General features: G+C 46.9%; 1 protein-coding gene across 1 annotated transcript in view; it reads right to left on the bottom strand.

The window, feature by feature from the left end:
- Nucleotides 1-16,439, bottom strand: part of LMNB2 (lamin B2) — a 37,058-nt gene extending 20,619 nt beyond the window's left edge. The window contains exons 1-2 of the mRNA XM_064734544.1: nucleotides 16,107-16,439; nucleotides 7,314-7,450 (exon numbers count right to left, since the gene is read on the bottom strand). Of these exons, the coding sequence (XP_064590614.1) occupies nucleotides 7,314-7,450; nucleotides 16,107-16,343 (374 nt within the window). The 5' untranslated portion in view covers nucleotides 16,344-16,439. The remainder of the gene's footprint in view (nucleotides 1-7,313; nucleotides 7,451-16,106) is intronic.
- Nucleotides 16,440-16,716: the final 277 nt, after the last annotated feature.

Raw genomic sequence — 16,716 nt, 5'->3', positions numbered from 1 at the left:
TTTGTGGGGTCCATTCCAGCTCAGGATACTCCATGATTCTATGACTGAGTGCCTCACCACCTTCACATGGAAGAATTTCTTTCCAATATCCCATCTAATGCGGCCCTATGTCAGTATGAAGCCATTGACCCTTGTCCTATTTGTCCTTGTCCTGCCTTGTCCCAGTCCCTCTCTTTGGAGCCTCTTAAGGCACTGGGAGGGGCTCTGAGGCTTCCCTGGAGCCTTCTCTTCTCCAGGTGAACACTCCCCAACTCTGGTCCAGTGCAGAGGAGCTTCAGCCCTCCAAACACCAGAACATATGGCCTACTCTGGACTCACTCCAGCAGCTTCACATTATTCTGATGTTGGGTCCCCAGAACAGAACGCAGTACTCTGGGTTGGCTTGAGGGGGCAAATCCCCTCCCTTGATCTGCTGGCCACACTTCTTTTGATGCACTTCAGGGTTTGATCAGCTCTCAGAGCTGCAAGTGCACACTGTTAGTTCAAATTCAGTCCTTTCATCCATTGATACTTGTATCTCCTCAGGGCTGCTCTTGATCCATTCTCCACCCAGCCTGTGTCTGTGAGGGGAATGACTCAACACCTATGCAGCACCTTACACTTGGCCTCAATGAATTTCATAAGGTTCACACAGGCCTACTTCTCCAGCATGTCGTCATCTTTTTAGATGGCATCCCTTCCCTTCAATGCATCAACTGCACCACACATGTTTTGGTTGGTTGCTCTTTCTTGTTAGAAGGAAGTGCTTCCTGCCCCGTGCCCCCCTCATGCCCTAGTTTCACATTCAGTTTCAGGGTACTCTGGAAGTCTTACTTCCAGAGATGATGAGCTGGTGGGTCCTGAGGTAACAGGAGCCAAAAGGGAAATACAGTGAAATACTGCCAAGAAATTAAGGGGCATTCACCTAAGAAGATGATACAGCCAACAGTCCAGCTGTTTCTCTATACCAATGCATGCAGGGTGGGCAATTCATAAGAGGAGCTGGAAGTCACTGTGCTGCAGGGAAGCTGTGACCTAGTTGCTGGTGAAACTTGGTGGAACGAATCTCATGACTGGACTTCACAATCAACAGCTACAAGCTGTCAAGAATGGATAGGTGAGGAAGGAGGGGTTACTCTCCCCAAGAAGTGGATTGAATGTGAAGGGCTGTCTCTAAAAAACAGCCATAAGCATTTTGAAAGCCTATGGGAAAGAATCAGAGACCAAGGGAACAATGGGAACCCTTGTGGTTGGCATCTACTCCTGGCTGACTGACCAACTGGAGCCTTTTTGCTCCAGCTACAGGAGGCATTGCACTCACAGACTCAGCCAGCTGTGAGACCTCAACCATCCCAGCATCTGCTAGAAAAGCAGCAGGGTGAGCTGTAGGCAATCGAGGAGGCTGTTGGAGAGGACTAAGGATACCCTGTCAAGCCAGGTAATAAATGGCTCTACCAGATGAGATGAGATACTGGACCTGATGGTCATCAACACAAATGAGCCAATCAGCGATATCAGACAGGAGGCAGCCTGGGTTGCAGTGATCATGCAGTCCAGGAGTCTGCAGTCCTGAGAGACATGGGTCAAGTGAAGAGAAATGAAGAATGAGTTTTAGGAAAACAAACTGCCTACTGTTCAAGGAGTTGGCCAATAGCACCCGCTGGGAAACTGCCCTCAGGGACAAGGGAGAAGAACTTTTAGGAAATTTTCTACATCACAAGAGCTCTTGATCCTCAGGACTGGAACGCAAGAGACCATCATGAATGAGTTGAGACCAGCAGGTGAAACTAAAAGGCAAGAAGATAATGAAGAGGCAATATTAGTATAGGTTGGTATCCTGGCAAGAGTATGGAGACATTGCCTGGTTGGGAAGGGATAGGGTCAGTAAGGCCAAGGTGCAGCTGAAGTTGAACTTGGCAAGGGACACCAAGAATAACGAGATCTTTTGCAGGTATGTTAGTCAGAAAAGGAAGGTCAAAGCATGTGTACTTCTTCGATGAACAAGCCTGGCAAAGTGGTTCAGATGAGAAGAAGGTTGATGTACTCAACAACTATTTTGCCTCAGCCTTCAATGGCAACCTCTCCAGTAGATGGACCACAAAACAGGAACTGAGAAGGCAAAGTAGCTCACACTATAAGAAAAGGTTAGCTTTGTGACCATCTGACGAACCTGAGTCCGTGGGACCTGACAAGATGCACCCCAAAGTCCCGAGGAATTGGCTGAAGTAGCTGCCAAGCCACTCCCCATGACATTTGAAAACTCATGGCAGTGTGATGAAGGCTCAGGTAAAAGGGAAACATTGCACCCATTTTTCAAAAGGATGGGAAGGAGGACTTCAGGAGTAACTGACCTGCCAGCCACACCTCCGTACCTAGGAGCATCATGGAACAGATCCTCCCAAAAGCTCTGCAAAGGCATACAGAGCACAGGGAAATGATTCAAGACATCTAGTACAGCTTCTCCAAGTTCTGCTTGACCAACCTAGTGGCCTTCCCTTGCCCACTGATGGGGGAGTCACTTAATTGTGAAAGGGCTATGAATATTGTCTGTCTGGACAATATTTTGTAAGGCTTTTGATAAAGTCCCCCCACAAAATCCTTCTCTGATTGCACAGGTAAAATTAGACAAAGGCATCAATGAAGAAAAGTAGCGGGCATATGCATAAAGAATTTGAAAATTCAGAGCTAATTTGGCTTTTGTAAAGGAAGGCAAGGAGCGTAAACAGGGGTAAAAATCCTGCACAGAAGGGCTCTGAGAGGGCCTTATTTCACCTCTGCCTAAAGAGGCCACAGCAAATATGGTTACCACAAAACACTTCTGAGTTCTGTAGCACTCCTGCCACTCACTGGGGTCTTGGGAGACATCTGATGTAAAATACTACCTGGAGCTTACCCTTCTTCACACATCAGCAGCTCAGAAGCACTCAAAATGCAACTGTGTTTGAGAAATTACTAATATATAAAATAGAGAACAAGACATAGAACACTGTTATGGTACAATAACATCTTGAATACTGGCTGAAGATCCAATTCTGCAGCTTTCCTTCCCAAGAGGATACACTAAAACAGTAAAAATGACAGAGATGATAAAACATTGATTGAAAGCACAAAGCAGCTTCAGGAGTAGAAGCAATTAAGCAGTAAGATGTTTCCACTTGAAAAAAAGAGATCATTAAAGAGAAAATCCTAGGAGATATGAAGAAGAATACAAAAAAAAAAAGGGATAAATGAACAAATGAAAGGCAGATTGAACAATATGTTTATACAATACATAGATAAACTCAGAATTCCTTTGCTATGTCTAAGAACTCCACAAACAGCTGGTCTCAGAATACCGGTCACACTATGAAATGCAAACCCATAATGGCTATTACACAGAATCCAGCTGGACATCACAAAGTCCCTCAGCTGAAGGGAACTGTTGAAGACTGGAAGAGTATTCCTGAGAGCTGTTGCTATGCATGTTACATTCATCTCTTCTCTAGACAAATTGCTTTTAACAGAGATCAATTAACAGGCTAAGCAGACCTTTGGTGCAATTCAACACAAACTGTGAGGGCTGAAGAGGCAGCCAAAGAAGGGCTGGCTGCACTGCCCTGGAGGGCGAACCCCCAGTCACTGACTTAGGGCGAGTAAATCACCTGACAGGCCTCTGCAGCTCTATGTTAATCCCTTGCTGCTCATTGGTCCTCCCCTCATGCTCCACCCCTGAGCCCACATCCCATTGGTTACTGGCTTTGTCCCGCCCCTCACCTTCCCTACATAAATCCCTGGTTTTGCCCAGTTCCAAGTGCTTCTGCTCCTGCTTCCCTTTGCAGAGGTCCCTGCCTTTAATAAAGGCCACTGCTCTGTGGAACACCATACAGAGCCCCAGTCTCTTTCTCCACATCACCTGAGAGAAGAAGCCAGAGCTGATTATCACTGAGAGAAGGATGTGCCTGTGCCCCTCAGCCGTCCTCAGGACGCTCTTCAGGGAGGTCACAGCACCCTCAGCACCACCCTGCCACAACAAACGACTCCAGAAAAAGCCTTGGGACGCTTCTTGTTGACTTAGTAGGGAAAATTATATCCAATTATCTCAAACACTAAAAATCCCCCAGAAAATATTACAACACTGGTAACACAGTAAGAGAAAAAAATCTAAAATAAACAAATATGCGCCCTAGAATCCAAACCCTGGGAGTTGCATTGGCACTCCTATGGAACCCTGGTGTAGTGTTATCCGTCAGTATTTGAACAAGATACAGAAAGACATAAGCAAAAGTGCTTCTTCTTACGCCCATTACATTGACAGAGAAACCTTGTTCTTTCCTAGACCACAGGCTCTGTCCCAAATCCTTGTGCCCTATCCAAGACTCTTGATGTAAGTTGGTCAGCTGCTTCACAAGTTGAAATTGTGCAAGTAAACAGCTCCAGGAAGGAACTAAACACAGGGTAAGCCTCAGGCACCTTTGGGCACAAACCAGGCCAGATCTTACCACACTCGGCCTGATGTTATACCCTTTGGCTTCCCTGGAGTATCTTCAGTGCCTTCAGGGCTTTCCGTGCTCACAAACTCAGTCTTTGGGGGGAAAAAAAGAAATGGGGAATCTGCTAATGAACCAGGAGGTTGACTGTGATCCTATGTTGCGAGGGAAGTCTATTATCTCCTGTACCAGCAACCCAATGTATTCCAAGCAAACAAAAGAATGGCAGTGTTTGGGATTGCTCCTGGCCAGACTGTGCTGGCATTCTTAAATCTCTTCTCTGTTATGAGCTTGAAAGAGAGGGAGAGGCAATAGTAGCGAATATAAACTTATGCAATAACCTACTCTTCCACTACACAGTTCTCAAATCAAGTTTAGTCTGAGATGTGGTAATCACCTATTCTCTGAACAGAAAGAGACTTACTTCTCTCCCAGGATTTTCCTGAGAAGCTATGAGAAAGCTCAGAGAAAACAATTCTTATCTTAATCTCTGCACCTGTTGTTGTGCACACGTGGAACGTGTTACGGAGATTGTTTACCAAAAGGTACTTTCCTAATTGGACTCTGGTGATGATGTTTTGATTCATTGACCAATTGGATCCACGTGGGTATATTGGACTGTCTGGCATGGACGAAGGGTTTTTTTATACAGTGTAGTGTAGTGTAGTATAGTACAGCTTAATAAAGCATTTGATCAGCCTTCTGCAATCATGGAGTCAATGCTCATTACTCCCCGTGCAGGGGCCCACTGCTACAATACTGAGAGAAGCAGCATCTGACTGTCAGCATAGACACCATCTGACTGTCAGCTTCAGTAATGAGCTAGATGTCAAGTGAACACTGCAAATCAGACAAGAAATTGAAAGTTTCACTTACAAGAGTCATATTTAAAATCTGGCCACATCACAAGCTAGACACCCCATAAACACTCCAAGAACATTACAAGCATGTCAATGGACTGGAAGGAATTAAGTAGAAGAAACTCTGAAGCTGAGGAAGTCAACTCTACTGCTATGAACTGTAAACACAGACAGAAACCCAGAAAACCAGGTATTTTTTCCTCATCTATTGCAGAAGACATGCAAACAAAAAGCTGAAGTTAGTTTGGTCATTGAAGTGACTGGTAAGGGGCAACTCAGTTGTCCAGACGATTGAGGGGGGTGATCCAAGGGAAAACACTATCTCCATCACTTTACATGCAGTTTCCCACCACAAAGGATTTTGTACAGTCTTTTATAGCTATCAAAAGTCTAAAGAACAGGAATCAACTGGATTCTCGTTATCTGCCAAGTGAAGATACTTCTTACAAGGAGACCTTAATCAAAACAGAGAAATATGAGAGGTGAACCAAATTCCCAGTTACTACTGTTGCTCTCTTATGGAGCTTGCTTTTAAAGCCAAGCAAGAAGAGTACCTGCTATCACAAGATGAGAGAGACAACCTTAAAGTCCATGTGCCATGCACATGCCAACTGCCATGCAAAATACACTATCCAAAATCAATGCAAAGACTGTTGGCCTGAGGCTTTGAAGAGAATACACAGTTCCAACAGGAACATCCCAGTAGGGCTGGGTGGGATTCACCTCACTGCACTTCAGGGGTTTTACTGCTGACCTAGTTACCAGAGGAGTTTTTCATGGTTAACAAAAGCTGAGCTAACCAAGTCCACAAATACCAGCACACAGCTTGCCTGACCACATGCAGGCCTATGCTATTGGCTGCACTTCAACAGACTTTACACCAACTCAAATGCAGATGCTTACACTATCACTATTTCATGTTTGGACAGATGTTTTAGGGCAAATTCCAAAAATATCTCCAATGGCTGATATTAAAAAAGGGCCCAGCAGAGAAAATGAGTATCCAGTGATATAGCAAAATTTACAGAGAAAATGTGAAATACTTTATCATAAATTAACTAGATAGTCAGAAAAAAAAAAAAAAAAAAGACAGGGGAGGGAAACACTTAAGTCCTTTTATAACCACTCAGTTGCAAATGAAGAGATGAGAGACTTACAGTAGGCCTTGGTGGCACTGCCACATTAAAACCTATTTTATGGCTGACAACATTGATAAACAGGTGATGTACATAATCTGCTCAGGAAAAATCTGTCATTCCCAAATCTTATATATTAAAATAGGTAGCAAAATTCAATTAGAAGGAAAAATTTATTTTCCACTACATATATTAATTTTTAAATGAAGTTTCTACTCCTGAACAGTATTTGATTACAAATAATTCCCATGGGAATTGAAATAATGGATTCTACTTGGTTTCAGGAACTAGTTTATTATGCCAATTCTCTGTGATACAAACTGAATGGCAGTTTAAAATTATTTCGTGGGTACAAGGTCTTCTCCTGGCACATATACATTGTAGCTTCATGTCTTTTCAAGGCAACGCTGCTACCATATTCCCAAACTGCTCAGGGCCAACCCTTTCCCTTTTCTTCCATTTCTCCCATCACTCATACAGTGAGCCAGAGAATAAAAATCATTAATGAACCCTCCTTGGATGGATCAATTTTAATCTAGATTCTCTTTCTCCATCCAGTTTACCCAGCAGCTGCACACATGCACATTCACGTAAGGGGAGGCAGGACAGGACAAAGCAGGCACAGCCACTTGCTTGAGTCTCACATCACATAACATTCATCTAATATTTACAAATACACTTGTGTATATACTGCTGGAATTATGTGCTCTGACCAGCTGTACCAACAAGCTGAAGGATTTTCTCTCTGACAAACCTGTATCTTATCATGGATCTGCTTCCAGGAGGTGTTTTAAGAAGCATCATTGGTATCATTTCCGCAGCAAATATTGCCCGTTCTAATTGAAAGAAAAGAAATGTAATACCCTCCTCACCTTTTATTGAACTCCTCGAGTTCTGCTCTCAGTTTTCCTATTTCAATTTGTAATCTAGCCCTCTCCTTGGCAGTTTCATCCAGAACTCTTCGAGCATCAGCCAGTTCAGACTCATAGAGACTCTTGATTCCACTCACCTAAGGGGAAAAAAAAGTATTTGGATGTGTAAAGCATTTGTTGTAACATCACAACAACTATCAAAGAATTGAAACATAGGACCAGGTTACATACCAAGTTTCTTTGAAAAAGGGTACATGATATGATTTCTGCCATTTAGGAACATTCTATACAGAATATTTTCAATTAACAAGCAACGCAAAGATTTCATTTTTATTACCAATGCAACAAAACATACTATGTTTGAAACTCCAAACCTTCCCAAGAGATAAACTGAACAAGATCAGTGCACCTTACAATCTTAACATCAATTATTTGCCCTTATTCCCAATACTGCTGCTTTGGGAGATTTTTTTTTTAAACACTTGAAGACATTTTGTGGAATACAAGCCCAAGGACCCATTTTGACTCTGCTGTTCTTCCACTACAAAGTGCCTGAAACCATATGAACTACAGAAATGTCAACTGTTCAGAAATGAGCTTCCACTCTTGTTCTCTGTCTCAGAGGATAAAGAACTACGGACTTCTTCCTGTCCCAAAATAACCTATCATATAATCAGTAAAACAGACTGCATGAGGCACCTTGAAGTCTGCTACACCTTTATATTTTTTATAAGACAAGATTATTTGGAAGTTATATCAGACAGCTAAAATGTACGGACCATGTAAGATTGCTACTTTTGCTCCTGGGAAAGGATGCCAGAACAACTTTCACAGAATCAGAGAATATGCTGAGTCAGACCTGCAAGAGCATTGAGAGTCCAACTCCCAGCCCTGCACAGGGCACCCCAACAATCCCACACTGTGCCTGAGAGTGTTACCCAAATGCTCCCTGAGCTCTGGCAAGCTTGGTGCTCTAAGCACTTCCCCTGGGAGCCTGTCCAGTGCCCAACCACCTCCTGGGAAAAAACCTGACATCCAAGCTAAACCTCCCCTGACTCAGCTCCATGCCACTTCCTCAGGCTCTCTCATTGGTCATGAGAGTGTATAGACTGGTACCTGCCTCTCATGAGGAGGCTGAAGACTGCATTGAGGTCTCCCCTCAGTCTCCTCCAGGCTGAACAAACAGAGTGCCCTCAGCAGCTCCTCATACACCTTCCCCTCTAGATCCTTCCCCATCCTTGTGGCCCTTCTCTGGACACTCCTCTACTAGCTCAATGTCTTTTTTATACTGTGGTGCCCAAAACTGCCCCCAGAACTCAAGGTGAGGCTGCTCCAGTGCAGAGCAGAGACACAATCCCCTCCCTCACCCAGCTGGCCTGATGCCCCTAAGGACACAGTTGGCCCTCCTGGCTCCAGGGCACTGCTGACTCAGATCCAACCTGCCATCAGCCAGAACCCCTAGGCCCCTTCCTGTAGCCTCTCTCCAGCCTCTCATTCCCCAGTCCATCCACACAGCCATGGCTGCCCCATCCTAGGGGCAGCATCTAGCACTTGTCCTTGTTAGGCTTCACATAGGTGATTTCCTATCTCTCTGGTTGGTCAGCATTTCTCTGGAGGGCCTCTCTGCCCTTGCAGGTGTTGATAGCTCCTCCCAATTTAATGCCATTGGCAAACTTACTTAGAATCCCTCTGAGTCCTGCATCCAATGATCATTGACGAAGATGTTGATGGGCTGAGGTTGGAGACCCATGGCACTCCACTTGTGACCAGTGTCAGCCTGATGTCCCTCCCTCACTATAACCCATTGTGCCCAACTTGTGAGCCAGTTCCTCACCCAGAGTGTGGCAGGGTTATCCAGCTTTATGCTGGACATTTAGTCAGGTGGATCCTGTCACTCTGAAGCAGTTGTGAATTCTGAAAGACAGTTCCATGGTCAAAGAATCAAAGAATGAGTTGGGTTGGAAAAGACCTTAAAGCCCATCTCATTCCATGCCCTGCAATGTGCAGGGTCACCTTCCACTATCCCTGGTTGTTCCAAGCCTCAATCTGGCCTGAACACTTCCAGGGATGGGGCAGCCACAGCTTCTCTGAACAGAGCAGAGGTGCAGAATCACCAGGGGCTTAGCCCATCACAGAGGTGGCTTCTGGCAGCTAGTGCCAATGGTTGCAGCAGGTTCAGCCCCTCACCCACCAACACTCCCAAGTCCTTCTTCCCAGAGGAACTCCCAATTCATTCTTCACCCAGCCTAAATTTGCAGCTGGGGTTTGTTGGTTCGTTGTAGAATCCAAAACCCTGTTGCCAACAGCAGTTGTGTAATCCAGGGTTGATCTGCAGGATCTGCTTGGCTATCCTCAAGCCCTTCACTCTCCCCACACCACCTGTGCTCTGATGCCAATGTCTTTCCATTCCTCCCTAGGAATGGAAAATGTGACCCCTTCTCCCCAAATTATCATAACTTTGAAATTATTGGACTTTCAGGCAAAGGTATGAGAAAATGAGTAAAGTTCTTTAGTAGTATGTTTATGTATAACAAGGCTGTTGCGGTGTGTTTTAAACTTTCAGGTCCCTTCCCCAGGTGTACCAATACCCTCTTCCCCTCCCCGCCTCGTCCCTTGCTGAGTGAGTCCTGTCAATCAGGCTTAACATTCCAACAAGGTGTCGTGTGGTTGGTCAAGTTCAAAGGATGCCCCTCAGGCCTAGGGGTCATTGGCCTGTCTAGCTGTCATTCTCCCCTGAGACCCTGCCCCTCCCACCTGGTTGGTTGCTCACCTGTCCCCTCCCCTCCCCCGGGAGCTTAAAAGGTGAATCAGACCATGAGGCCGCCATTCTGTTGGAGCTCTTCCCAAGATTCAGACCTCTGTAACCATGGAATAAACCTCTGGATATTAAACCCTCCAGCAGAATCCTCTCCTTTTTCTCTTCACCATCGCCTGAAGCTTTCCTCCTGAGGTAAACGGAGTTCCTAACAAGCCTGGACTTGTTTAGTGCCCGGCTGCAACCACCAGCAAGCTAAAGGTATCTCTGGGGTGATACACCACAGTTGCCGCCTTTGGCCTGGCAGCGAGGGTCAGACTGGCCCAGGCACAATCTAACTGGTAATATTGGGATTCATATTCCAATATTTTGGCGTCCCTGGGTGGGCAAAGCGACTCTGAGCCCAAGACAGACTCTCACTACCTCGGGCAGCTTCTGGCAGCCGTGCACCCAGCTGAAAGGGGCCTTGGTTGCAATGCCCTCAGCTAGAGACTTCGGGAATATTCCCAGAAGAAGTTTCGTGGACTGTTCGGCGCCTCTGGAAAGCCCAGCTCCATTGTGGTGAGCAGATTTTACAGAGGAAGACAAGGCAAATAAACAACAGCAGCAGCAACAACAAAAAGAACTACAGACCCAGCCCCAGCCCCAAGCACAGACCCAGCCCCAGCCCCACACGGCAATGGTGGGTGAGAGAGAAGGGGCTCTCTTTGCAAACCCTCAGTGGGCAGCCGGTCTCAGCGCCACTTGGGAAGCTGAATGGCCTGGAGCAAGAACTTCCGAGCAGCAAGCTGGAACAGCAGCAGTAGGCTCACCCAGAGTGGCAAATACAGCATAGCAAAAACTCAGGAGCTGTGCCAGGGAAGGCAGGGGTCAGGCAGACCCGGGAACCACCCCCTCAGAGGGGCTCAGGGTTCCAGGTTTTCCTCGAGGGTCCTTCCCGGTGAGGTCGGGTGTTGAAAAGGTCACAGTTCAATGGCCACTCTAACAAGCAAAGGCTCACCCTTGGTAGTAGAAGCTGTGCAGGACAGAACTTCACGGTGGCAGCGAATTCTCCCTGCAGTAGCAGCAGCCCAACTGTCTGCCTTCCTACCCCGCGAGTAAGTGAGAAGCTGAGACCAGACCCTGAGCCCCCAGCCAAAATCTCACAGTGTCTCTGAACTTCTCAAGAGAAAGCCCCCCACCACAGGGACTGCAGCCACCTGCATCCCCTTCCCACATCTTGGCCACATCCTCTGTCTTTCTCAAGTGTCTATAGTTCCAGTCTCTTAGGCAACAAATGGGAGAAAAATTCCATAAGAGAAAGAAAAGGGAAAACAACAACAACAAAACAAACAAATAAACAAAATAAAATCCCCAAAAAAGCCAAACCAAAAATAACCCAAAAACCCATCCCTAACCTCCAACGATCACCCAGAGCCACGTCATTATGTTTGATACTCTTCAGGTCCCTCTTGCCACTAGCACTAGTCCCTTTATTGAAGAGCAGAAGGGATGAAACTCATTTGGCCCTGTGAGCTTCAGCAGTCTCTCTACAATGTCCAGAATACAAGCCCTGGGAAGCAGCAACAAACCTTCCCAGATGACAGGTTAGGCCAGCAAATGGGTCCCTCAACTGTGAAAATGGAAACCCCATCTGAAAGCAACAGAAAAACCCTAAAATGTTCAGCACAAAACAAAAGGACATGCTGCAGCCCATTCCACTTCATGTCCATGTACTCAAGCATAAATCTTCCTGCACAGAAGCCAACCTAGACACCTCTATTGCACTACAAATGTGCTTTCACTTTTTTACCCTCTCTTTTGCTGCCAAAAGAGCCTGTGAGTTTGTAATTGGGCAACACAGGGAACAAGGAAACAGAAAAAGAAAACAGAGATGTTTCCATAGGAGACTGAAAGACACAGCTGCTGGATGCTCTCACCTACCTGCGCTGGGAGCATTCAAAACTCACTAGGCAGTGGGTCAAGGGCAGATACACTGACACAGACCCTCCCAAAGCAACCCCACTTGAGAAAAGCTGCAAGGTGTCACTCAGTGAAGACTTGAAACACATCAAGAAGGCACTGAACCAACATGCTAGGCAAGAAACATGTTCCAGCCAACCACAAGTGACTCCAGACAAATCTGCTGAGGAAACGTTAATCTCATAAGAATACAATAATGTGCAAGGCACAAGTGTATTCCCACCAAGTGTGGCTCAGCATGTTCTAATTTAGCCAGTTATAGACTGACAAAGGACTGCCAGGCAGCTATGGTTCAGGCCCACCAAAACTATCAGTCAAGTTCTCAAGAACAATGATGTGTGTTATGTCACCTCCCAGATGACATCTACAGTGCCAATCATTTAACCCAATATTTTAGAGGATGCAACTTGAGTGACCCAACATCCACAGCACCATGTAAGTATGTATTTTGCAGGTGACAACTAGGCAACACCAGACCTTCATATCCTGGTCAGGACAGTAGCTCTGGCCACCACACGTGGTGCACACAAAGGGCATGGTAGCTCCAACACTGGCAGGTAAGAGGAAAGCATGTGAGATTGCAGCCACCTGCACTCACACCCACAGAGATGGGAAGACAGAGTGAAAAGGGAACCCCACAGATCCTCTTTTTGTTACAAGGGCAATTGCTGTCAGTAGCTGAGGCTCCCAAGGATCTTATTTTTCTAATTCTCCTTTGAGGGGATGAACACAGTGGGGTGTCCTCAGAACAGCGCAGAAATCCCTCTTGTCCCCATCAAAACATCTGTTCCAGAAGGCTACAACCATAAGCACTACAGAAGAGGGCAGGGAGTCAGTAAAACAGAACTGAGGAGTGCTCTAGGACTGTTCTCTTAGCTCTTCCACTATGTCCCCTCCCAGCCTCACAAATCAGATCATTGCAACAGTGACCCCAACACAGTGAGAACAGCATCAGTCATGTACTAAGGATGTAGAAAAACAAGGGGATGAGCTCCATTTCTCTTCTGTCACAGGCTAACTTACACAAGGGCAGTGATGGAGGAAAGCTAACAGAGAAGGAATGAGGACAGTTAGAGGTTCCCTCAGCCACATCTGCAAACTTTTTTTTGCATCTGTCTGAGGGCTTACACTATATGCTTTTTATTTGTCTAGGTGCTTACTGCATACAAGTAAAGCAGCATTGGACAGAGTTAGGAAAAAGGCTATAATTAATAAAGAACTAAAGACTAATCAACCGCAAAGCTCCTATTCTCTGCTGTTAAGAGATGGCAGCCCTGTGTTCATCAAGAAGAACAGGAATTATATTGTTCTGAGACCATGCTGGGACTGCCACACAAACAGCTGCTTTCTGCAATCTTGTTCAAATTGGTAGTTGAAACAACGAGGAAAAAGAACATCCTGATCAGCTGATGATTAAAGAATCTCTGGCAGAACAATAACTACACTCCTTGCCTGATCAGCATCAGTAGAACTTCTCTCATCCAGAAGATACCACCCTAAACCAGAACTTTGAGCACAGAGCAAAACTGTTCCCAGACATGCAGGGTTGGGGCAGGGGGTGTCAGGAACCCATTACTCAGGACATGTCAAGTCTGTAAGTAACAGTCTCTGCCAGCTCAGGTATGGTCCCTGAGGGATACTTGAGTGACAAGCAAAGAACAAACATCTCTCTCATGATAACCATGGTTCCGTATACTGCTTGCTATAGCTGTCCTTAACTTTGAGAAATCCACCTTTGATCATGGACTCCATCATCTGCTCTCTAGGCAAAAGTCTCAGGAAGTAACCAACAGCCCATTGGTGAGCAGTGCTTCTGTCTGCTTCCCACAATGTGCACAATGCCACCTACCAAGTGGCAGGTGACATCTTCTGCCAGAACCAAAGAAAAGCCAAAAATAACAGAATATTCAATTAGCTTTTATAAATAGTAAATAAGATCAGACTTAAATTTACACACAGTTGAGGACAACAAATGGGAATGTGCATTTTGAACACTGTGGAAAAAGAAAATAGTCTCCTATAAGCATGCAGAGCTTAGATGCTTACACATATAAAGATTTAATAATGCAGAGAGAACAGTATGCAAATTTCACTGGACTATGTTTAACTGTGCTTCTACATAGAAGTTAGAGCTACTTTGGGGTTTGTTTGGGGGGAGGTTGTGGGATTTGGAGGGTTTATTTTTAATTAATATCTTATTTCACACTAAGCCTAATCATTTAATGAAAGCAAATTCCATCAGTTAATAATTGTTGGAATTTGCTGAATTGCCAGCAGAAAATCCAATTTACTAGGTTGGTCCCAAAAGTGAAAGGACAGGATTCTCCCATTCCAGTAAACAGGAAATCTGACAACTATGTGAAGGCTTACTGCTTCCACAGTCCTAAACCAATGTCCACTGCCCAGCACTAAATAAAACTACAAAGTTTCCTTCTGTGGACATATGTAAAGAATAAATAAACCTTCCTAAAGGGATGAGGAAAGTATTTAACAAAGGTGGTCCAGAGACAAGCCAAAGCATCAGTGACAAAGAAGAGCTTGATAAATCCTGAAGAAGTTTGTTATGTCTGAGGATTAAGACCTTTTTGAAGTCTGGATGAAAAACACAGAGGTAGAAAGCTCAAAGTAACCAAAAGGTTCCTATTCTCAAGTTTATTTTCTGATTACTGCATCAGAATACTTTTCAGAATTTCTCACACACTACGCTGTTACAAACTGGTTTAAACTCATGTTAAAAGTCTAATGAAATTATATCAACGTTGTCTGCTTGTCCTCTTACTCTTGCACATGTCTACCATCAACAGAATTATATTCTTACTCTTGCATTTCAAAGGGATACTCCTTCTAGCCTCTAGCGATCTACAGTTTAGAAGCTTCCTAAATTAGATGTGTTTATTTTGTTTATAGCATGATTTCACACGGTAAGTTATGCTTCATGCTTAGAAATAGCTAGCGATTTTGAAAGCATGGAAGTTACAATATATCATTAAGCGATACAAAGGGACTCTAAAGGTACTTCTGGTTTGGGCATACATGCACTGATTGCATCCCCAAATAAGACATTATAACATCTGCTCTACTTAAACTAAATTAAATCAAATCCTCCTCCCAACACCCCGAGCATCATCAAATCAGCATCTCAAGGGGTGAAAAGGGGAAAAAGACCAAAAAAAATTAAAAGCTACACAGTGGCACAGCGATCCATCACATCCCAGAAGTTACAGTCCAGGCTGTTTATTGATAGACTTTCCACAGCATCTTAACATCATCTCAGCGGGGGGACACCGCACCTTGCTGAGGGGGTCTGGGCTTGCCCAGGACGGGACTGTGCCCAGTGTGTCACCAACTACATCCTTCCGCCACAGGAGAGTACCGCGGAAAGCAGCCGCCACAGAATAGGGAAAAGAATCATGCAGTTTAGCCTCCAAAATTCGAGGAAACAAATCAGACTCGCTTACACCGACTTGATTCCGAGTATTTACGGAGTCTGTAAAAGATTTCCTACGGTCAGAGGCAAAGCCAGCCCAAACCCTTTCAAATCTCCCACCCCACTGCATCAGCCGTCAAGACAGAGGCCGTAGGGGACACCCAACGAGCCGGTACCAAAGCACGCGTGTGCTGTGGGCGCGGGGCATGGGAGGGCTCGGACCGCCCGCGACCCCGGCTCCGGCTTCGCGCCGGGGCCCGGCCGGCGCGGGAGCCGCCAGTCCCGCCTGCAGCGCCGCGTCCGCCCCGCTCCGCTCCCGCCACCGGCACGGGCTCCTCCCCGTGCCGAATCCCGGCCTCAGACGCCTTCAGTGTGTCGCCAGTAGCCCCTCAGCGCGACACCGCGGCCAGAGAGCCCCCGGCCGCCCCGAGGGGTCGCGCGGGTAGGTGCTGGGTCTTCACGGCCCCCGCTCCCCACGCGGCGGACGGGCATGGCGCGGCGGCCACACGGAGCCGCCACAGCGCACCGCGCGCCGCGCAGGGAACGGGCGGGAGCTGGTCGGGCGAGTGCCGGGCCGCGGACCCGCCCCGGCGCGGAGGCGTCGGGCGCCACGGGAGCAGTCGCTGCTCGCCCCCAACTCCGGCCGTACCTCCCGGGTGGTGACCTCCTCCTTCTCCGATATCTTTAGCAGCAGACGGTCGTTCTCCAGCTCCAGTGCCCGCACACGGTCAATGTAAACGGCCAGGCGGTCATTGAGCTGCCGCAGTTCCTCCTTTTCCTGCAGCCGGGAGATGCGGGTTGGCGACAACGGGGTCCCGCCGGGAGTGCCGCGGCTCGGAGTGCCTGACATGGCGCTGGGCTGGCGGGCGGGAGGGCAGCGACTCATTCAATCCCGCCGCACCGGGGGAGGGAGCGCTAAGATGGCGGGCGGCCGGCCCCTTGCGCCGCGGCGCCGCCTGGGACATGCAGTCCCCGCGCCAAGATGGCCGCGGGCTGTAGCAGCGCCTGCCATCTTGCGCCCGATCGGGGCTCGCGGGTGCCTCTCGGGTTGCGCGGACAGAACCGGGCTGGGGCTGGTTCTGAAGCGAAGAGGTTTTGGTGGCAACTGCGGAAGAGACCGGACCCACCAACAGGACTGATCTTCACCCGCTCCTGGCGGAGCAGCAGCACCCCGGATCCCGCGCGGGGCTCAGGCCTGTGGGCTGACGGGTTCCCTGAAAGGGCGTATTTGTGTGTTTTCACTGTAATTCCCTAAAATA

Source organism: Zonotrichia leucophrys, chromosome 28 (genome assembly GCF_028769735.1).
Source record: "Zonotrichia leucophrys gambelii isolate GWCS_2022_RI chromosome 28, RI_Zleu_2.0, whole genome shotgun sequence".
NCBI classification, from domain to species: Eukaryota; Metazoa; Chordata; class Aves; order Passeriformes; family Passerellidae; genus Zonotrichia; species Zonotrichia leucophrys.
Note: the sequence above shows the minus strand (reverse complement) of the source record. Positions and strands in the feature narration are given on the sequence as shown.